This window comes from Phyllostomus hastatus, unplaced genomic scaffold, assembly GCF_019186645.2.
Source record: "Phyllostomus hastatus isolate PE091 unplaced genomic scaffold, TTU_PhHast_1.1 phas_contig_29, whole genome shotgun sequence".
Taxonomy (NCBI): domain Eukaryota; kingdom Metazoa; phylum Chordata; class Mammalia; order Chiroptera; family Phyllostomidae; genus Phyllostomus; species Phyllostomus hastatus.
In genome coordinates this window covers 3,797,115-3,819,647 of record NW_025333835.1, presented here as the reverse complement: position 1 = coordinate 3,819,647, position 22,533 = coordinate 3,797,115, and the positions used below count along the sequence as shown (strand labels likewise).

Sequence of the window (22,533 nt, the reverse complement as noted above, 5' to 3'; positions counted from 1 at the left end):
TCATCAGGTCAGCAATGCCATGCAGCGGCCCTGCAGCTGGCTGTAAACTGTGTGAAAACTGTCCTCCAGAACCTTTCCCTTGCCAGACTCTTCTGAAAATACTCTCTTTAATCTTACCACAGTCTCCTAAGAGAGGGAATAATTTAACATGAGGAAACTGAGGTCCAGAGAGATTAGGCACCTAGTGCAGGGTAATTCAGACAGTAAGTGTAGAGCTGAGGGCAGATCCAGGCTCCCTGGCCTTCTTCTTAACCAGTGATTGCCAGTCGCCTCAGGGGGTGCAGACTGTGGAGGGAGACCTGGAAATAATCTTCTTGGTCACTGCCTCTCTGCTCCTGGATCGGGACCACTGGGTAGGGGCCTGTGTGCAGGCAGGCAGGATCTCTGTGATGAATCCTTTACAGTGACAGCAACATCAACAGGCAAAATGGAAAATTCCCAACTCAACCAGCTTTTACAAATTCATATGCTAATGAACCCTCACATGAACCATTCACCAAAACAGAAAGCAGATCCTGAGAAATCTTGTTTTTTACACGGTTTTCTGACCTGAGTCTAACTAAATTCAACCTCAAAGGAAGCAGAAGACAGAAAAAGAGAGTCCTCACTGTGGCCAGAGCCCCTCAGAGCAAGTGCTTTATGTGCATCATCTCATCAGAAAGCTCATTAAACAAGCAAAGAAACTCCTCACTTGCTGGACAAAAGAAGTGAGATTTGGATTCCACTTATGGCATGACCATTAACCTCCTTCACCACCTTGTCTAAGTCATATTACCTCTGGGTGTTTTCTCCTTTTCAAGACAAGGGAATTGGAAAGAAACTCACTGAATGCTCTGAGGACTTGGATCCAAGTGCTGGCCCCACCCTATATTAAGCTCCTGTCTTTGGGCAAGCTATTTAAAATTCATGTGGCCACTAGGGTTGGGGCAAAGATTTCAAACTGAGAGGAGGTAACAGGTCTCTTGTGTGCTGTAAAGCACAAAACAAGTGGCAGCCGGCACTCAGCACTTCAGAGCCAGATATGCTCTGAAGGCAGTTGATGGATTATCATTCAGTACAGAGGGTAAAACTGAGGCACAGAGATGTTTAAAAAGTTGTCCAAGGATACACAGCTAAGAAGTAATGAAACTGAGATTTGAATGCTTGCATATACTTACTTTGAATAACTAAGTAACCATTCCTCAGATTTTGACACAGCCAGAAATGGATATAATGGAAATTTGTGTCCTCACAAGTAGTTAACTCTAAATTGCTGTTAATAGTGAAGGGTGATAGCCTGATTCTACCATAAAGTTGTAAATAATGTGGACAGGAATGTGCTACAATTACAGAACAGACCACCTCAAGTGAATTCCTGTCTAATATATCCATTTACTAAGGGGCTCAGCTAAATTCTAGAGCAGTTCCTTAAAGGTGTTTGTATGTCATGCCAGAAGAAAGATCAAGGAGAAACTGCTTTTAGGTTAGATTAATGGTTTTTAAACCTTTCTATACCCTGAAAAAAAGAAATAACCTTTATGAGATATTCCATTTTGGATTTTCAAGAAAAATTCAAGAGAAAGTTCTACTTGTCTTCCTTTTATACACTATGGCAAAAGAGTTTTTACTTTGCAAATACCTTCACTCACTTTATTTCTATTTTCATCTCCTCCTTATAAATAATTTCTAATTTTTGCTTTCACACTATTCCTTATCATCCTACAGTAATTTCTTGCTCTTGAGAACGGAAAGAGTCATGATGTCATCACATTAAACAAAGCAGCCAGCCTCCCTGGATGAGCTCAGTGTGAAATGTACCCATTTCCTCCTTGGTTGTGCAGGATTCTCTTTGCTGCATCCCTTTGGAGAGCAGGGATTCTTTCTAAGCATCCTTGTGTCATGGACAGGACTCTGGGGCCCAGGGCTGCCAGCCCAGTTGCTGAGGGGAGGGGCTGTAGCCTGCTCTCTCAGCACTGCATTCCCTTTCTCACAAGGATGCCATGAGGAGAACGAAATACATCTGGTTAAGAGTCCTGTGTGGCATTATGATGGAGGTTAGAGGCATGAGCTGCGACTATGAAACCTCATTCCTCCATTCATCGTGTGTTTGGTGCTCTATAAGGTGAGGAAGATTGTCATAAACATGTTTTTATTACCCTCTTACTCAGCTGGCTTTTGTTCCAAGAAATTGGTGGTGTGTGTATTTTCAGCCTTTGATGTCAGTGGATCCCCCATCCCTGTTTTGCTTAAAAATTTCCAAGTCTAACATTTATTCTTTTAGAAAGGATTCAGTTGTCCTAATGTAAAAAAAAAAAGAAGAAGAAAAGATGAGAAGGAATAGAGGCCCCAGTATCAAAGGGGCTTCTGTGGTTGATAACCCCATAGAGGTGATGTGTAAGATCTTGAATTTTCCTCTGATTTGTGGAGTCTAGTCCAAGCCCACTGCCTTCTTACCAGACCTCTAAGCACAAGTGTAAATTGGCACAAGCAAAAATAACCCCATTTTTTTTATAAGGATGGTTGGCTCTATGTCCCAAATCAGTCAGGCAAAGGAAGCCAAGTGACATGGGGCTCTTGTCTGAGGTACTGAGGTACTGAAAAGACACTGGCATGAGCTTTGTCAAGGCTAGACAGTCAGAGCAGCCAATTGCAAGACCATAATTCCTTCCAAGGGGTAAACTGACTGTTTGCCTTCAACACACATTTTTCATATCCCTGGGCAAAGCACACCATCAGCACATTGATACCGCCACAGACACTTGCAGAGAGAAATACAGAATGTGAGGTGGGGGAGGACACAAAGAAGGAAGTGTGGGAGAATAAGGAAAGAAGTAAGTGAAGAATGAGGAATAGAGGAGGGAGGAAGGAAAGAACAGGTGGAGGAAAAAAGGAAAGAAGGGAGGAGATAAATAGAAGGAAAGAATTAGAAGGAGAAAAGGAAAGATCTGGATGCAGAACGAGAGGAGGAAGAAAGGAAAGAAAGAAGGGGAGAAAGAGAATGGGAGGACATGCACAAAGAGCATTAAAGTACCCCAGAGGGAAGTAACAAGAACAAGTGTGGATTCAAGGATATCTCCTATGTCACTAAATATCTGCCTGCCCAACTTAGCACTTCATTAGCTCATGTCTGATTCCGAAGCTGCTTTATAGATATGCCATTTCCTCATCTAGACTACAAGCTTTCTGAGAGCAGTGTTCTTAAATTTCTTTTGGCTATTCCCTGTTCTTTCTAGTCCCTAGGACAGTGCTGAGTACGGGAAAAGCAGTGAATTACCTGAGTGTTCACTGGGTCCCTGACAACCTTGTCAATTTCTCTGGCTGTAGGTGAGCAAATGTCTTTTAATTTTTTCTAGCCAAAAGGAGGTATATATATACCTCCAATACTTCATATGTCATATGCTTTCCAGAGGTGCTGTGATGTCTAAAAAACACTTTCATTATAGCCTGTCTAAGCAACAGAAGGCTCATTCAATCACTAATATACTGTGACAGGTAGTTATTTAGGAGAACACCAGAATATACATAATTTTAAGATTATTTAGGTGGGCAATCTTACAAACACCACTGGGGACATTTCATCTATACTACTGCCTAGCTATAGTCTGGGAAAGAATGTTCTCCCATTAAGGCTGATTCAAATCCCTTTGGAACCGATAAGATATTTTAATTTTGTGTTTCCAGAGTTGTGCTTTTAGTACAGAAATGCAAATGGTTCGATCCTCTGGTGGGAAATGTGCACGTACCCACGAGCACCTGAGCCCCTCACCAACAGTGGTATCATGACAAAATGGCAAGTCTTTCTGAATCCTCCAGCGTCTATAGCTACATCATGTCGAATCTGGTTTTCAGAATCAAAGCTTCCACTCAGTGGGCCTTGGGGAGAGGCTGCAGGTAGCTAGAGGGAGCAGCCAAAAACATTTGGAGAACTGGGTCTTAGTCTCCTAACGAATACACAAATTGGAAGAAGAACAGAAGGATCCATCCTATGCTCTGTAAAATAGGAAATACTGACCTGCCAATGCTCATCTCTTCTTTCCTCAGGATTAGCAAGTGGGCTTGAGGAGTTCTGGTCTGACGGGGAGATTCTATGCATTGATCAGAAACCATTTTCAAGATAGTGTTGCCTGTTTAAAGACCTTACCTGCCTGTGCCCAGGGCATGCATTTTGATTCAGCAAAGCTTCAGGAGACTCCACTACCCAACTTGCCCTGTTTTCCTATGAATGAATCTGAATGAATCTTTCTGACTTGGTCAGATGGTTTTGATATGACAGAGCTGAGTGAATGGCAGTGAGTGCTTTAGAGGAGGCTGAGAAGAGAAAGATATGCAATTATCATTATCAGAGTAGAAATAAATTTTAATGGGAAAGTGGTCTGTCATGCTACACATGGGAGGCATATGCAGTCTACATGCCCAGGAGAATTTAAATTAATTCCTGTCTCTCCTTCCATTTTTAATCATTCTTATATCCACAAGCGGTCTTGGAAAATCCTCATAAAGCTATCCTACTGGAGTCAGCATTCCCCAAGACCCCCACCCAGGTGTTGTGGAGGCCAGGAGGAAGCCACTGTCTGAATTGTAACACCAACCAAACCTGGTGGGGAGCCCGTGACACTTGTTGGTTCTGATTAACCAGAGGCTGCGTTGGAGACCCTTGGCACCGGCTGGCTGGCTAGCTGCGGATTCAAGATCATCAGCTGTTTTGTGGTTGAGGCAGGGACAAGGCCCTGGTGGGTACTTACAGGACAATCTTTCATTATTTTGTTTTCTGCTTAAAGCCCTGAGGATTTGGAATTCCAGTATATAGCAATAATTTGCTCTCTGAATTAAAAAGTCAATATCCTTTCAGTTTCACTGGGATAGAAAGAATATTTAGTCTAATCCCTAGCACCCAGGAGTCTTAAGTCATAGCACTTTTTCAATGTATGTTTTACCTCAGGCATGAGGAAAACTTGACAGCTCTACTGAGCGTTTCATTCAGGAGATGGATGGCTGTCTGGGGACACTGTGTATTTCCTCTGTGAGGAAAATACTTTCTTCATTCTCTTCTAAAATAAAAGTACCAGTCTGAGATGAAATGGAATTTCCCTTGACTAAAATCCTTTTGGAAACCATCATCTAATGACCAGACACCAGGTATGTGAATTCTCTCCTCAGAGACATCTGAGGGTGACCACACAAATCTCACCTGACCAAACGGATGACGGACACTCTGTCCTGAGGGTAGGAATAAAACAAGAGCCTCTATTCCACCCAAATAATTCACTATTTATCATCCCCAGGTGATTTCACATGCACATGCGCACTCACATGCTTGTGTGATAACACGCACACACATTTCACAGATGCACAGATCACCAGCCTGCCCTGATGCAGCAGTGGGGACCAGAGCCCTGGAATTCTAGACGAATGACAAGTGGATTCTTTGGCTATTTCAGTTCATACTAAAAACAACTGCTTCTCCACAAAGACTTCACACTTAGGATTTCTGTGCAGGGGAGGAAAGAAATGTCAATAATACCAGGGAAGATAAGGACAACTAGAGGAATGATTTCTCAAGGGCTTATTTTAGGCCAAACACATTGGTGCAGCAGTATTATATGGAATTCACCAGGCAAAAGCAGTGGAGATAGTAAGGAAGCATGGTGTTGGTGGAGGAAAAAAAATAAAGAAGCCCTTCAAAGCTTTCTTTCAACAAGGTGACACCTAGAGTTCTTTCTTCTCACTTCCTGTGAGTTAAAATGAGCATTTTCCACTACCTCCCTGTCTATATGAGGGGAGTGCACATGGAAGACACTATTATGATCGTTAACTTCAAGAATCTTACAATCTCCTCATTCCCTTTCACCTTGCTTTGGTTCGTTCCCCATCACCAGCTGTGATAGAATAAAAAGGCATGAATCTCTATGGCTGAAAAATACTTTTTGTTCCACATGACTTCTCTTAAAGGGGAAGTATAAGACCTATTTAGAAAAGCCAAGCAATTGTGGGATCATCAATTGGTAAGATCATTTGAATCAAAATAAGAGCACAGTGTAGTAATTTAACTGATACTAACCATTGAAAATTTAGAGTGACTTATATGTGTGAATTTCAGGGCCCTAGAACTACCGGTTGTGCTCCTGGTCCTACAAATTCCAAGTACTTTGCTGTGCCCTGTGTAAGAGCTGCTTCTTCCATTTTTCTTTCGAGCAGGACATTTAACAAGCTACTGAGGGACAGGCCCGGATTCTGTGTTTGATTCTGTGTCCATCCACTTCCAGGGCCTCCTGGTGCCGGCAGCACTGGTTAGTGGCATCCCTTTATTTCCGTAGGGACCCCTCTTGTTGTTCACTGGAATTTGATACATAATTGTGCTCTTTTGCCCCTTCTCTTTGGATCCAAAAATACTGCAGTGGGTTAGGAGTATAGCTGATTTGCAAATGGGAAAAACAGCCACAGAGAAATGAGGAGTGATGTCTGGACTCTGGGAGTGACCCTTGAGGGGCAAAGCTGACTTAGTAATTTTTGCCATTTAGAGAATAATGCTGAAAAACAACCATTACTAGCAATTTTCTTGAGAGTCATATCAGATCTTTATGTTATTTGAGGTAATTTTTTCCTCTGTTGTGTGGAGTCCTTAACATAGAGTTCTGTGAGACTATGGGCTAAGGATAATGCCCCACAAGCTGCCCTGACCTGATTTCTCCCTTGTTTTGGGAACTTTCAGGCCATACTGCAATTTTAAATCCCTCAGAATGCTTTTAAAACTAATTTGACATCTGCTGGAAGTCACTGTCATTTTAGATAACTGCTCTTCTTTCTACAAAGACAAAAGTGAAAAGAAGACAACTATCTGCCCAAAACCAAGGTCTTTGTAAAGAAGTGCTGGTCAGCCTCCATGTGCTACTGTATCCCTGACGCAGTGCACATGGTCCCCCGGCAGCCAGCAATCAGCGCATTCAGTGTCAGAGGTGGGAGCCCCTCTGGAACAAGAGTTTACCTTAGAGTCCAGCTGTTGCATGTACGACCAGAGATATTCTATATTGGCTCCGAAAGGATGGACGTGAAGAAATGTCGATATGATGCCTGAATTAAAAGGACAAACATTGGTTACTGAGAGGTAAATGAGTCTCATCTATTAGATAACATATTGTAATGCCACCTAACTCCAGTTGTGGTTTTCTCAGGCTAAGTCATATATAGTCTTGCCCTTTCTAACAGCTCTCAACAAAGCATTCAATAACAGCCCATTCAGAAGACAGTAATAATAACAGGACAAACAGAACACTCCATCTCATAGAATGACAGTAGTTATAAAAGCTAGAGCCTGAGATAATATACAGATGAATGAAGGTACTGCTAAACAAAGGTTCCTGGAAGCATTCAACTACTAATTTTATGCTTGATTTACCAATGTAAAATCGTAGTTATGGGGAGGATAAAATTCTCTCCTTTCTTTCCTTCAGTGAACTCTGCCATATGAAAATGGCTCATACAGCTGTGTCAGAAATCACAGTGCCTCAAATTTTCCTGACAGTTATAGCTGCTAGTTATGAAAAGTATTTAATCCATATTTCACATAACTACCACAGAAGGAAGCATAAATCCTTTCTGAAACATTTGCTCTTTTCCCCTGGTTGTTGCTGGTGTCTCAAGGGGGCCAGCTTGCTTTCTCTTTCTCTCTGTGCTAATTTACAAGATCATTGGAAAGATTCAGGAATGGATGGTTTGGCCGGAGTCTGATGGTAAATCAGAAGGCTTTTCTATTGTGAAAAATCAATTGTCAACATTGTACTAACAAATGAAAAGCTTGACGTTGCTGTCATGGCTGAGGTAAAAGCATTACCTTTCTACCCTCGCTGCTCCTATATCCAAAATCAAAATAGTGACTATGATGATGTTGATTCCACAGACTGTATGCTTCTGTTTGTTAAGAAACTGTGTTCAGACTGCTAGTTGTTTGGTTCTCTTTTAAGCAGGCTTTGAGATGACTTAAATCTGAGAATAAACCCTCACATTGTATATTCGAAAGCTCTGATGCTTGAAAGCTAAAGCAAAGGGAAGCCCCACCTTGTATGAAATGCAGTTGGGGAGAGACTAGATGAGAGCCTGTCATTCTTGTACTAGGTCACCCTGTGAATAGCACGTGGCCTTGGATTGGTCTGGAGTAGACTCTCATGCCCCTCTAGTCTTGTGTGATGCTTGGGATGCTCTGAGAGGCTTGCCAGTTTTCAAAGAAAAGTTAGCAGTTTATCCTTAGGCTGAGGCCATGAACCAAAGCGTCTAGATAAGCAGTCTCAAAGCCTTGTCCTCAGAACACTGCTTGTAGGTGGGTTTTCTTGGATGGCAGTGAAATGAAGAAGATAGAAATAATTCATTACATTTCTCCATAAAGCTCAAACCTCACTTTCAGAAACTGATCTCTCTTTCCTGAGTTATAAAGCACTACCATTTTATTCTGAGATTGTGTTCTTCTGTTTTTTGCTAAAATGTTCTTTTCATGAAATACTGGTGATGACAAAAGGCAATAATGGTAGTTTTAATATCTTTAGGTGGCAAATAGCCATTTTTAATTTACTTAAGTGGTATTGTTTAGTTCCCCTCCTACCACTTTATTTGTTAATTTATCTTTTAATTTTCCAGATTTGGTAACTGCTTCACTATGTCTGAAATTCTTAAATCTGGTGAAGTGGTATTGTACATAATTGCGTTACTAATAAGAGCTAAGATACGGAAGCTCATGAATGATTTACTAAAAGAAAAATTAGAATAGAAGTATTTTGAAAATAACACATTTATTTGCATTTCTTAAGTGGGAAGGGGGCAGGATCCTTCAGGATGGGGAATGGGACTTTCCCTGCTGTCCCAGGCTGAGGACAAGTGGTACTTGGACATATACCACTTTCCACAGAAACCCTCCAACAAATGACAGGCAGACCCCCTCCCCATAAAAAGGACAGGAGTAGTCAGCTCTGGCTTTGTGACTAAGCAAAGGTGTTTCTAGTGAGCAGTTCTTCTCACACACAGGGAGGAGAGGGGGCGCTCCAAGAGTCAGGAGGGGAGCTGCAGGAGTGGGCAGCATTCCTCTCCTGGGTCCCACATCTGCTTAGGCAGCAGACTGGCAGATCTGGCTTTGTGCTGACCAAGCATAGGGGAGGTGGTGGGGCTGAGAGGGGGAGCAAGCAGTGTGGCATTGTACCACTGGAGGTGACAAGGATGTGTGAGTTTCTTATGGGCAAAAGCATCTCAGAAGGTAGAGAGGGGCTTGAGCAGTCTTATGAGTTAAGTACCCCAGAGGCCTCAGCAAATCAAGAAAAACAGTTTTCATATTACTATCTCCACTGGACAGAGACTTACCAGCATCTCCCAAGAACCCACAGACTGTCCTATAAATGCCCAAAGGGGTGTGACATGAAGTTACCTAAATATCTTTAGTAGAATGAATAGAATGAGTCAGAAGAGGATTGGGTGGAGTATGGGGGAGAGGTTGATAACACTTGACCTAAAAGATAAAAAGCTGAAAGAGGAAATTGAGGGATACCAGAAATGGGAAGACTAGGAGTGGTCTCTTTCACTGTTGACTGTTCTCAGTCCCAGTCCTGGTCTGTACTCTTATGGAACCCTGTCCATAGTCTTTGCGAATTCTGGTTCAGTATTGCAAATATAGTGTGCACTTAGGATAGATGTGGGTTAATTGAATTTATCCTCTAGAACTTAGAACAGCCAGTGTGCCTGTTTAAAAATTTTGCTGCTCTATTGTTCAATTATTGATAAATGGGGATAAACAAGAACCTTAAAAATTGTTTAACAAATGATATAGTAACCTTTCTAAAATCAGGTTACTTTGAGACATATTCACTTGTGATCCCTGCCCTTAACTCATCCTGTTATGGAGTCAGAAAGGCATAATAACTTGGTTGTTTTGGGCATGGAAACCTTTTCAAAATTTAATTTTTTACTTGAGGTAATGTTGGTAAATACTTATATACACATTTCAGATGTACAACATAATTTGATATCTGTATACACTATAGTGCTCAACACCAAAATTCTAGTTTCCAAATTCTAGTTCACCATGTATTTGACCCCCTTTACCTATTTTCCCCTACACCTACTCTTTTACCCACCAATATGTTTCCTGTATCTATGAGTTTGTTTTTCTTGTTCATTTGTTTTTTTAAATTTATATTCCACATAAAGTTTTTGTCCTTTTCTATCTGATTTATCACTCTTAGCACAAATCCCTCAAATTCCATCCACAGTGCCACAAATGGCAGTATTTATCTTTTTTATGACTGAGTTATATTCCATTTGTTATATTTATTGTTCTATCTTCTCTATCTATCTGTCTATCTATTTACCTACCTACTTATCTACCACATCTCTTTATCCATTCACCTGTTGATGGACATGGGTTATTCCATATTTTGGCTACTATAAATAATGAACATAGGGGTGTATATGTCTTTTTGAATAAATGTTTTCATATTCTTTGGATAAATAACTAGAAGAGAAATTGTTACAGTAGTTCTGTTCTTAATTTTTTGAGGAACTTCCATACTATTTTCCATAGTAGCTATACCAATTTACTTCCCATCAACAGTGTATGAGGGTTCTGTTTTCCCCACATCTTCACCAGCACTTACTTGTTTATTTATTGATGGTAGTCATTCTAATAGGTGTGAGATGATATTTCATTGTGGTTTTAGTTTGTATTTCTCTAATAATTAGTGATGTTGAGCACATTTTCACGTGCCTGTTGACCATACCTATGTTTTCCTTGGGAAAATATCTATTCAGGTCCTTTGCTTATTTTTTAATAAGGTTGTTTGCTTTTTCTTGTAGTTGAGCTGCAAGAGTTCTTTATATATTTTTGATATTAATACCCTACTGGAAATATGATTTGCAAATGGGATTTGCCAATCCCATTCGATTGGTTGTCTTTTGTTTTATTAATGGTTTGTTTCCTGTGCTGTGCAGATGTTTTTTAGTTTTATGTAATCCTATTTGTTTATTTTTGATTGTGTTTCCCTGGGCATGGACACTTCTTATTGAAACTATTTTGTTTAAAAACTAAGGGAATAATGCTTATATGATTACCATTTATCTTTCTAAACTCAGATTAGAAATCCTGACCCAGATATGAGTAGTTTTCCTTAGGAGGGTATATACACAGAGCCATCTCAGTTGTAGTTGATATTATCAAGTCATTAGCTTTTCTTTATAAATGTTTAGTAATTGCCACTACATACATGTGGGGCAAAGACAGGTAGTTAAATAAAAGTTTACTAACCTTTTCCTACTAATGGCAACCAAGTTATTCAGTATTGCTAGATATATAGCAGAAGTGGGAGACACTCATCATCATCCTCTCAAGTACTGCACCCTTCTTCCTCACTACTTCCTCCACTGCCCATACCAGTAGCATCCCAGAAGCATCAGTCATGTTGCCTGAGGAAATGAAGTTTCTAGCCCCTGGTTTTGAATCTGAATCATTTGATGGGGGAGTTTCCTAAATAATTAACTAAAGCTTTTTTGCACCTCCTTTAAAGGAACTGGGGTATTTTATTTTTATTTTTTTGCAAGTGGGAAAAAGGACAGTCTAAGGCAAAATTTAATGAAAAATATTATACACTAGAAACCAGAGACCATTTTATTGTTCTCTGGGAGGGACCTAAAGGCTTGGTAAAAGGAACACTAAGAACTGAGGGTGGAGAACTTAGCCATTACTGAATTGGTGGATCTTCAAAGGGATGGGTTCAACAATTGGTCTGGGCCATTTCGATGTAGAAGCTGAGGTCTCCATATTTAATAATGGATATTCCAACAATGGGAAATACTACTGTTAAGTATTTAATTTAAGAAAATAAAAAGGAGTAGAGGAGGCTGTCAGTATGCTTGAGCTTTTTGCACATGTCAGGGCTTGAGAAACTACTTTAGGAAGCTACGCAAACCAGCTCTGTATAACCTGTGGTAAATCCCTCATCAAGAAGGCCCAGGTCTCAACAGACACATAAAGGTATTTTGAAATTTTCCAATCACAATCATCTAATTTACCTTCATTTTTAGACTTAAGACCAAACGAACAGCATTTAAGTTAGTCAAATAGTGTTAGATAATTACAGCTTCATTCACTTTTTTATTTGTTGATACAAAATATTTTAAGTAATGGTTTGCGTATGTCATATGTTAATGGGAAACAATGAAAATGTTATGCAAGTAGTCCAATAAATACATTCTTATGATTTGTTTAGATCATATAATTTTCCTTCAATATCTGTACATATTATTATCCCCGTATGACTCTGGTCCACTCTGAGCCACCATCCCTCCACCCCAGCCCAGGGTGAGTGCCCAGGAATGAGATTTTGTGTGTTGGCCCTTTAAGAATAAGGAGCTGGGTTTCTACCAGACTCCAGTCTCAACATGGCTGATGAATCCCTGCTGATTTTCACAGCCAGATGTTATGTGGGTTCTCTTCCTCAGCACCCATGAGTGGGGTTGAGAAGGAATGAAGGAAAGAAGATGAAGATGATGATGAAGGGAGGAAGGAGAGAAAGATGAAGGAGAAGATGACTAATGGAACACTGATGGATTCTGACCTTCTTTTTTAATTTTCTCCAGTCCCTGGGAGCAAACAGTAGTATTTTTTTTTCTTCTTGTGCATAGTTGCCCTGTTTTTGAGGTCTTTTTCTCTTTACACCGTGGGTCTCACCTTATTTGGAGGGAAGTTCATTGAGCAGAATACAGTGGGAAAAGAATCTCTGCCCTTTTCTGTTCCAAATTCAATTGTACCCCTTCCTGTCTCAATAAAACCTTTATGGAATCAATACAACCATGCTCTGTGGGAAAAAGAAAATCCTCCTGCTTCCTTAGCTCTGCTGGTAGCTTTTTCTTCCTTTCTCTATATATTGGGTTCAGAAATTACACGGTGTCTCTTATGTGAATATGGATAGTTAGCATTTACCAGTATGTAATTCTCTTTTTTCTTGTTTTAAAAAAATTAAAATTAGGGCTATCGACAGTCAACATAGGGTGGGTTTGAGATATTTAGGTGCACTTAGTGGGCCTCTCCTTCAGCATGTTTAATTGTGGTTTTTGACAATCATCCTTAAAAAAAAAGATTGTCTCGTAATTGTGATTCGAGTCCTGCCACTTGGGAGAATCAGTAGAATCTCTAGGATCTCGTTGGGAGTTGACATTCTCTACTATAATTTGTTCCTTTTTATTTTAAAATTTTCCTTTTGTTTCACTGGAAAAGAAAGATGATGCATAATTTTAAACATTAAAAGCATATAAGTTGTTTTGTTGCAATAGAACTAAATATGTACCAAAAAAGAGTTTCTTAAATCCTGCAATTTCTTTTAACTTACCATTTTTCTTTCTTTTTTTTAAAAAAGATTTTATTTATTTATTTTTAGAGAGGGAAGGAAGGGAGAAAGACAGAGAGAGAGAAACATCAATGTGCAGTTGCTGGGGGCCATGGCCTGCAACCTAGGCATGTGCCCTGACTGGGAATTGAACCTGTGATGCTTTGGTTTGCAGCCTGCGCTCAATCCACTGAGCTACACCAGCCAGGGCATTTTTCTTTTACTTCTTGATCCAAACTATATTCCAGAGATAGTTTTACCTCAGTATATTTCTTTAAGTGTTACTTTCCATCCTTAGCTGAATGTGTACCTAATAAGTTTGTCTGAAGCTGTTCAATTTTGCCCACTTGCTTTTTTTTTTAATTTAAATTATATTTTATTGTCTATGCTACTAGAGTTGTCCGGGTTTTCTACCCTTTGTCCCCCTCCACTCAGACCCCACCCACTCCCTCAGGCAATCCCCATGCCATTGTCCATTTTCCATGGCTCATGCATATAAGTTCTTTGGCTACTATATGCTCTATACTGTACTTTATATCCCCATGACTATTCTGTAACAACTAATTTGTACTTTTTAATTCCTTCACCTTTTTTGCCTATCCCCATGACACCCCTACAATCTGGCAAACATCAAAACATTCTCTGTATTTATAATTATGTTTTTGTTCTCCTTGTTAGATTCAATTATTGATAGATATGTATTTATTGACATTTTATTGTTCATATTTTTATCTTCTTCTTAAAGAAGACCCTTTAACATTTCATATTATACTGGTTTGGTGATGATGAACTCTAGATTTTTCTCATCTAGGAAGCTCTTTATCTGTCCTTTGATTCTAAATGATAGCTTTGCTGGGTAGAGTAATCTTGGTTGTAGGTCGGTGTTTTTCATCACTTTGATCCTTACCAATCGCATCTTGCCTGTAAAGTTTCTTTTGAGAAATCAGCTGACAACCTTGTAGGGAAGTAACTGTTTTTCTCTTATACTGGGTGACCCAAGCCACCCAGCATAAGATACTTTCAGCTGCTGCTTTTAAGATTTTTTTCTTTGCTTTTTTTTTCCTTTGGCATTTTGATTATGATGTGTCTTGGTGTGGTCCTCTTTGGGTCCGACTTATTTGGGACTCTCTGTGCTTCCTGGACTTCATGTGTATTTCCTTCACCTAGTTAGGGAAGTTTTCTGTCTTTATTTTTTTCAAATAGGTTTTCAATTTCTTGCTCTCTCTCTTCTCCTTCAAGCACCCGTATGATGTGAATGTTGGTATGCTTGAAGTTGTCCCACAGGCTCCTTATACTATCCTCATTTTTTTTTGAACTCTTTTTTCTTCTTGTTCTCATTGGGTGTTTTTTGCTTCCTTATATTCTAAATCATTGATTTGGTTCTTGGCTTCATCCACACTACTGTTGATTCCTTGTAACTTGTTCCTCATCTTTCATTTCTGACTGGTTCTTTTTAATTGTTTCCACGTCCTTTTTCACACTGTTGAAGTTCTAAGTTCACTGAGCCTCCTTATAATCAGTGTTTTGAACTCCAAATCTAGTAGATTGTCTCTAATTTGCTTAGTTCTTTTTTCTGGCATTTTGTTCCCTTCTCTTATTTGGACTATGTTTCTTTATCTCTTCATTTTGGCAGTCTCCCTGTATTTGTTTACATGTATTAGGTAGAGCTTCTATGACTTTCTGTCTTGGTGGCATGGCCTAATGTAGTAGGTGTCCTGTAGGGTCCAATGGCACAGCCTCCTGGGTCACCCAAGCTGGGTACTTGAGGTGTGCCCATGGTGTGGGCTATGTACAGTCTCCCCTTGTATGTGAACCTTGATTGTTGCTGGCAGGTCAATGGCAGGGATTTACCAGGGCCAATCACCTGCAAGGACTATCTGTGACCACTGACCACCAATCTCTAACCACTGTGGAGAATCAGCTGTACAGGGGCTCACTCCACAGAGCAGGATATACTTCAGCAGCCTCTGGTGCCTCCTGAGTTGGCCCTATGAGTGTGTCACTTGTGGAGATGGTTGGGGGGCTGTGTGTCAATATGCTCTGTAGCTGTCTGCTGTGTATGCGGGGTCTGGGGCCTCCCAGGAGGTGCAGGCTAAAGTCATCCACCACCTGTTTTGACCCAGCCCACCCAGCATAAGCTACAAAGTGATTCATAGTTGTCTACTACTTGTGTTGGTTTTGGAGATGCCCAAGCAAGTCCAAGCTGTGTAATAAGGCCAGCTTCTGCTAGTCCCAGGCATTGGACCACTTAGCAATAAGCATGTGGCACACTGAGGCCAGATGTTGTCTGACTGAGACAATTTAGGAAAATCTGAAGCATTAGCCAAGATAAGCCATTTGTATGGAAAAGCCACTGGAAATAGCTTGGGTGGGCTTGAAAGTTGAGTGGGACAGAGCCTCAAGGAATCACCAGGGTGGTTGGAAAACAGTGTGAGCCAGGTTGATGCAGTTAGGATATGGAGCCTGCCTGCCTGCTCTGTAAGGGGAAAGCTTAGAGAAGGAACAGTGGCCTCTGCCAGCACTTCTTTCTGGGAGTAAAATGCCCCCTGGCTCTTGCCTTCATGCCAGACATTAAGTTCTTCCCTGTATGCCTCTGGTGCTTTTCAATCTGTTGCTCCCATGGTGGAGTTTAGATGAAGTGATTCCAAGTAAGTCTGTGCACTGGTCCTTTAAGAGGAACTGCTTGGGACTCTAGCAGTTTGTCTTCCATAGCCTCAATTCCCTCTGGTTTTTACAGCCATAAGTTATAGGATCTTATCTTTCTGGCACTGAAACCATGGGCTGGAGGGACCTGGTATGGAGCTGGGACCCCTTGCTCCTGAGATATTCCTCCCTATTTTTATCCACCACCTGTGGTGTGGAACTGGCCCACTGAGTGTCTCTGCCCCTTCTACCAGTCTCCATGTGGTTTCTTCTTTAATTCCATAGTTGTAGGACTTCCATTCAGCTCTAGTTCTGGTTGTTCTGTAGTTTAGTTATAATTTTGATGTGGTTGTGTAAGGAGGAAAGCTGTGTTTACCTCTGTTGCCATCTTGAATGAACATCCTAACTTGCTTTTTCGATTTTTCTAAAAATATGTTTTATTGATTATGCTATTACAGTTGTCCCATTTCCCCCCTTTGTTCCCCTCCCCTGTGCACACCCCCTCCCACCGGCATTCCCCCCCTTTAGTTTATGTCCATGGGTCATATATATAAGTTGGCTTCTACATTTCCTATACTGTTCTTAACCTCCCCCTATCTTCTATCTACCATTTATGCTACTTATTCTCTGTACCTTTTCCTCCTCTCTCCCCCTCCCACTCTCCCACTGATAACCCTCCATGTGATCTCCATTTCTGTGATTCTGTTTCTGTTCTAGTTGTTTGCTTAGTTTCTTTTTGTTTTTAGGTTCAGTTGTTGATAGTTGTGAGTTTGTTGTCATTTTACTGTTCCTATTTTTTATATTATTTTTTTAGATAAGTCCCTTTAATATTTCATATATAATAAGGGCTTGGTGATGATGAACTATTTTAACTTGACCTTATCTGGGAAGCACTTTATCTGCCCTTCCATTATAAATGATAGCTCTGATGCATAGAGTAATCTTGGATGTAAGGTGCTTCCCTTTCATGACTTTAAATACTTCTTTCCAGCTCCTTCTTGTCTGCAAGGTTTCTTTTGAGAAATCAGCTGATAGTGTAATGGGAACTCCTTTGTAGGTAACTGTCTCCTTTTCTCTTGATGCTTTTAAGATTCTCTCCTTATCTTTAATCTTGGCTAATGTAATTATAATGTGCTTGGTGTATTCCTCTTTGAGTCCAACTTCTTTGGGACTCTCTGAGCTTCCTGGACTTCCTGGAAGTGTATTTTCTTGGCAAAATTGGGAAAGTTCTCCTTCATTATGTTTTCAAATAAGTTTTCAATGTCTTGCTCTTCCTTTTCTCCTTCTGGCACCTCTATTATTTGGATGTTAGGATGTTTAAAGATGTCCTGGAGGTTCCTAAGCCTCTCTTCATTTTTTTGAATTCTTAATTTCTTCATTCTATTCTGGTTGAATGTTTATTACTTCCTTCTGGTCCACACCATTGACTTGAGTCCCAGTTTCCTTCCCATCACTGTTGGTTCCCTGTACATCCTCCTTTATTTCAATTAGCCTAGCCTTCATTTTTTCATCTAATTTGTGACCATATTCAACCAATTCTGTGAGCATCCTGATTACCAATGTTTTCAACTGTGCATCTGATAGGTTGGCTATCTCTTTGTCACTCAGATGTATTTTTTCTGGAGTTTTGATATGTTCTTTCATTTGATCTGTTCTTTCATTTTTTTCTGTCCCAGCATGCCTATTGTGTAGTAAGGGCTGGAGCCTGAGGTATTCCCCAGGGCAGGCAACAGTGCATTGTGGCACTGTTTGTGGGGGAGGCATCCAGGAGGGAACAATGCCACTTAGTCAGCTCTCTGAATTGGCTTTCAGTCACTTCCCCCCACTACCCACAAGCAAATTGATTCCTTCTGGTGCTGATTCCCAGGTGGGTGGGTTTGTGCCCATTCTAGGACCCTATGGGTCTCTCCAACAAACTCTCCTGTGAGGCTGTGAGTTTCTCCCACTACCTCAACTCCCACCAGTTTTTTTCAGCCAGAGGTTTTGAGGCTTTATTTCCCCATGCTGGAACCCTAGCTTGTGAGGTCTTTCTCACTTCCCATTTGTTCCACCCAGTTTATCCACATGCACATGTGGTACTGCTCACTCTACCAGTTGCTGCCTTGCTCACACCAGTTCTCCAGCAGCCACCTTGCTGCAAATCCTCTCCACCCTGGCTGCCTGTCTCCGCCCCTCCTACCAGTCTGGATGCATATTTCTTCTTTAACTCCTTGGTTGTTAGACTTCCATACAGTTTGGTTTTCTGTCAGTTCTGGTTGTTGTTTGTTTTTAAATTTGTTGTTCTTCTTTTGGTTGTGTGAGGAGGTACAGTGTATCTGCCTATGCCTCCATGTTGGCTGGAAGTCTTATAAATTCTTTATAAATTTTGGATATTAACCCTTTATCTGATGTATTGGCTAATATGTTCTCTATTCAGCATGTTTCTTTTCCTTTTGTTGATTCTTTTTTCTAGTTTTTATGTTTTTCTAAGCATGCTTACTATCTCTTTGTTAAGTTCTCATTGAATTCACCCATTCTTCCCCTAACATCATTAAGCATTTTTATAACCATTGTTTTGAAGTCTACATCAAGTAAATTGCTTGCTTATATTTCATTAGTTCGTTTTCTAGAGATTCCTCCTCTTCTTTTATTTGGGGCACATTTTTTTTTGCCTTCCCATTTTAGCTATCTCTCTGTGTTTTAGGTAGATTTTCTATGTCTCCCAATCTTGGCCTTATGTAGTAGGTGTCCTGTGGGACCCAGTTTTCAGTCTCCTTGATCACCTGCACTAGGTGCTCCAGGAATGTCCCTTGTGTGTGTTATGTGTTGTAATTGAGTCTTGATTACTAATGGCCCATTCATGCGTAGGATCTGCTCCAGGCTGTCTGTCTGTGAGTCTCAATCCTGGCATGCGAACTGCTGTGCAGGTGCTGACCACATGAAATTGAATTAGCTTCAGCAGTGTTTGGTGCCTGCCAAGAACTCCCTTTGGATATGCTGCTTATGAAGCTTATTGGATCCCACTCTGATGTTGTCTAAAACTCACCACTGGGTAGGTTGGTTTTGGGCCTCTTGGGAGGGACTCTGGGGTGGGCCAATATAAGATACTGCCTGTGAGTGGCCCTTGGCAACCTGTTTGGAGCTACAACCAATCCACAGTTTGTGACTGCTTCCACTAGGTCTGGGTGCAAGAAGGAAGGATCAAGCTGCACATTAAGGCCTGCTTTAACAAACACAGGCCCCAGGGTGGGTCAGAAAAAGTCCCAGTGCACCGCAAAGTCTGTCTCTGTCTGCCTCTGCCCACTGGCTGCTTGTTAGGCAGTCACTGAAAGAGCCACTGGTGGTACTCTGGCTGTATGAGCTAGGTTCTTGATAAATCTCTAGGTAAGGGCCTGCAGTGTTTACCAGATTGATATAGGTTCAAAGTTGGTGCCAGTGGTTGGTCTGAGGCCACTCAGCAAAACTCCCAGTGTATACCAAGTCTAGCCACTACCCATTTGGTGCTTGCATACCTTTGTGTTGGTGCAGGTTCTCAGGGAAACATCAGGGTGAGGCTAGCATGTTTTATCAGGCCCAAACATACCAAGATTTGGCTATGTGAATAAAGCACTCTGCTCTGGTGAGGAATGCAAGGGTACATGGCCTGTGTTCTAGAGCCACACAGCTCAGTCTGCCCCAGATTCTCCTGGGAGGAGATGAAACTCAGCAGTTTGGCAGGGCAGGACTGCTAGGAGTCAGGTGCGTGGGGCATCTGGAGCTTGCCAGTGCCCAGAGGATGGGTGTGATGGAAGCCTAGAGGGTGGTTCTAGTGGATCTCCCATGATGGGGAAGTACCAGTCAGCTTCATCCCTGCCCCAAAGCCACACTATTCAGTCACTGATACCCCCTGAGTCTTCTGAGATGTCTACACCTTGGCTAAGGCAGCTGCCTTTTTAGGAGGGCGTAAATTCCCCAGGATGGGGCAAGAAGGATTCTAGAAGATAGTGTTATTGCTTTCTTCTTGGCTGATTCTGCATGAAGGGGAGTGTTCCATTCAAGAAAGATGGTTTCTGTGGTGTGGGAGGATGATTCAGCAGAGGGATTCTGGCAGCTCTTCCTTTAACTATTTCCCAAGAGCCACAGACTCGAGACTCTCCACACATTACTATAGTCCACTCTTCCTCCATCCATGTCAGAGCCTGTGGTGAGAGTGTAAGGACAAAATTTTGTGCGCTGACCTTTTAAGTGTGTGCCTGCGTAGCAGGCCCCATCTCTCCCTGGTGAACAGAAACCTGCTGCTTTACATAGCGAGATTTTATGTGGGTGCCTCTTCCTGGCTCTTGTGCTCTAGGCTGGGGAGGCCGGCTTGGTGTTTAGAGACCACACTTCTCAGCGGGGACCCCACACACCTCAGATATCCCTTTGGAACCTCAACTGCAACCTGTGGAAGCGGGGCTGGCCCTTTTCATGTCTCCAATCTTGATGCAGCTTCTTCTGTAAATGCTTGGTTATAAGACTTCTCTTCAGCTAGTCTTCCATTGGTTATTCAAGATGATTGTTCTGTACTTTATTTGTAATTCAGTTTGGTCCTGGGAGGAGCTGAGTACAGTTTCTACTTGATCTGCCACCATCTTGTCCCATTCCATATTTTGTTGCTTTGTGATTTCATTTGTTTCTGATAGGTCCTTTTACAGTCTACTGACCTTATTTTGCATGTTGAAAATTTTTCCTGTAAGTAATTCACAGTGATTTTTCCTAAGTTCCTTTAATTTTTCATATGAAATAACAGCCTCCCAGATGCTTCATTCACTCTTATTTAAACATTGCCTTAGCAGCAATTAGGTGCCAAGATGCTAGGGATATAGCATTGCTCAAGACAGTAAAGGTTCCTGCTCTTGAGGAATTTTTATTCTAGGTAAGCGACATCAAAGATACATATAGAGTAGGCTTCTGGTCAAGATGGCAATGTAGGCAGACATGTCTTGTCTCTTTGCACAACTACATCAAAATTAAAACTAAAGTATAGAACAACCATCACTCAAGATGATCAGAAGTGGAATTGAATATAAGTCTCACAACTACAAAATTGAAGAAACCATATCCATCCAGACTGGTGGGAGGGACGCAAACATGGAAGTGGTTGGCTCCATGCCCATGTGGATAAAAATTCAGGAGGGGTATCTCAGGAGCAAGGGGTCCCAGACCCATACCAGGCCTGCCTAGCCCAGGATACCAATGCCAGGAAGAAATTCCCCACAACTTCTGGCTGCAAAAATCAGTGGGGATTGAATCAGTAGAGGAGGCCGGTGGAGCCCTAAGAAGTTCCTCTTGGGGAAGCCACATATGGACTCACCTACTCAGACTCACTCCCTCTGAGTTCCAGCACCTGGGTGGCAGCTTGAAGGGCACCAGTGGTACACAGGGAGAGACTGAAGTGTCTGGCACTGGGGGAAGCAGAGGTCATTGTCCCTTTGCTGAGCCCATGCTGGTGCCATATCTGAGACTCCTTCAACCTCACTAACAGTGTGTGACCCACCTAGGAGATACACGGAATTTCTACCCCATCCAACTTATGGGCCCACCCTAGCAGCTTTTCCATAAGAGCCATTTGTCTTGGATCCTAAATCCTATCAAACAAGCAATAGCTGGCTTCAGTGAGCCTTAGCTGCTGCCAAATTAGAGTATCAGCTTGGCTTCACCTGGGAATCTCCATGCCCAGCACAAGTAGTAGCCATCTCAGATTGCTTTACAGTTCAGAGAGGGTGCCCCAGGTGAAACACAGGTGGGGGCTGACGTTGACCTGCGCCATCTGGGAAACCCCAGGGCGAACACACCCAATGGACAACTACAGACCACATCAGAGCACCACCACCCTGCCCCTGCATAGCTGATCCTCTACAGAGGGCAGAGGTTGGTGGTTTGTGGTCACAGCCAGTCCTTACAGCGGACTGGCCTGGGTAAACCCCTCCCATTGATCTGCCAACAGTAACCATGGCTCAACTATAAGAAGAGGGTGTACTCAGCTCACAAGAAGGGCATACCTCGAGTACTTGGCTTGGGAGATAAGGGAGGCTGTGCCACTAAACCCTACAGGACACCTACTACATTAGGCCACACTACTAAGACACAGAGTCAAAGAAACATGGCCCAAATGAAAGAACAGATCAAAACTCCAGAAAAAGAGCTAAATGAAATGGAGATAAGCAATCTATCAAATGCAGAACTCAAAACACTGATTATAAGGATGCTCAAGAAATTTAGCGAGGACCTCAGCAGCATAAAGAAGACCCAGTGAGAAATGAAGGATACACTGATGGAAATAAAGAACAATTTACAGGGAAACAACAGTAAGTAGATGAAGCCAAGAATCTAATCAATGATTTGGAACATAAGGAAGCAAAAAAACAATCAGTCAGAACAAGAAGAAAAAATGAATCCAAAAAATGAGGACAGTATAAACAGCCTCTACGACATCTTTGAGAGGTCCAACATTCACCTCATAGGGGTGCAGAAGGAGAACAGAAAGAGCAAGAAATTGGTCTGAAAAAATCATGAAAGAAAACTTCCCTTATTTGGCAAAGGAAATACACATGCAAGTCCA

At 41.6% G+C, this 22,533-nt stretch overlaps 1 protein-coding gene across 4 annotated transcripts in view; it reads right to left on the bottom strand.

The window, feature by feature from the left end:
- Positions 1-22,533, bottom strand: part of ENOX1 (ecto-NOX disulfide-thiol exchanger 1) — a 628,394-nt gene that overhangs the window by 3,938 nt on the left and 601,923 nt on the right. For all 4 annotated transcript variants that reach the window (XM_045839070.1, XM_045839074.1, XM_045839072.1 and 1 more), the window contains one exon: positions 6,962-7,047. In XM_045839070.1, coding sequence (XP_045695026.1) covers positions 6,962-7,047 — 86 coding nt within the window. The remainder of the gene's footprint in view (positions 1-6,961; positions 7,048-22,533) is intronic.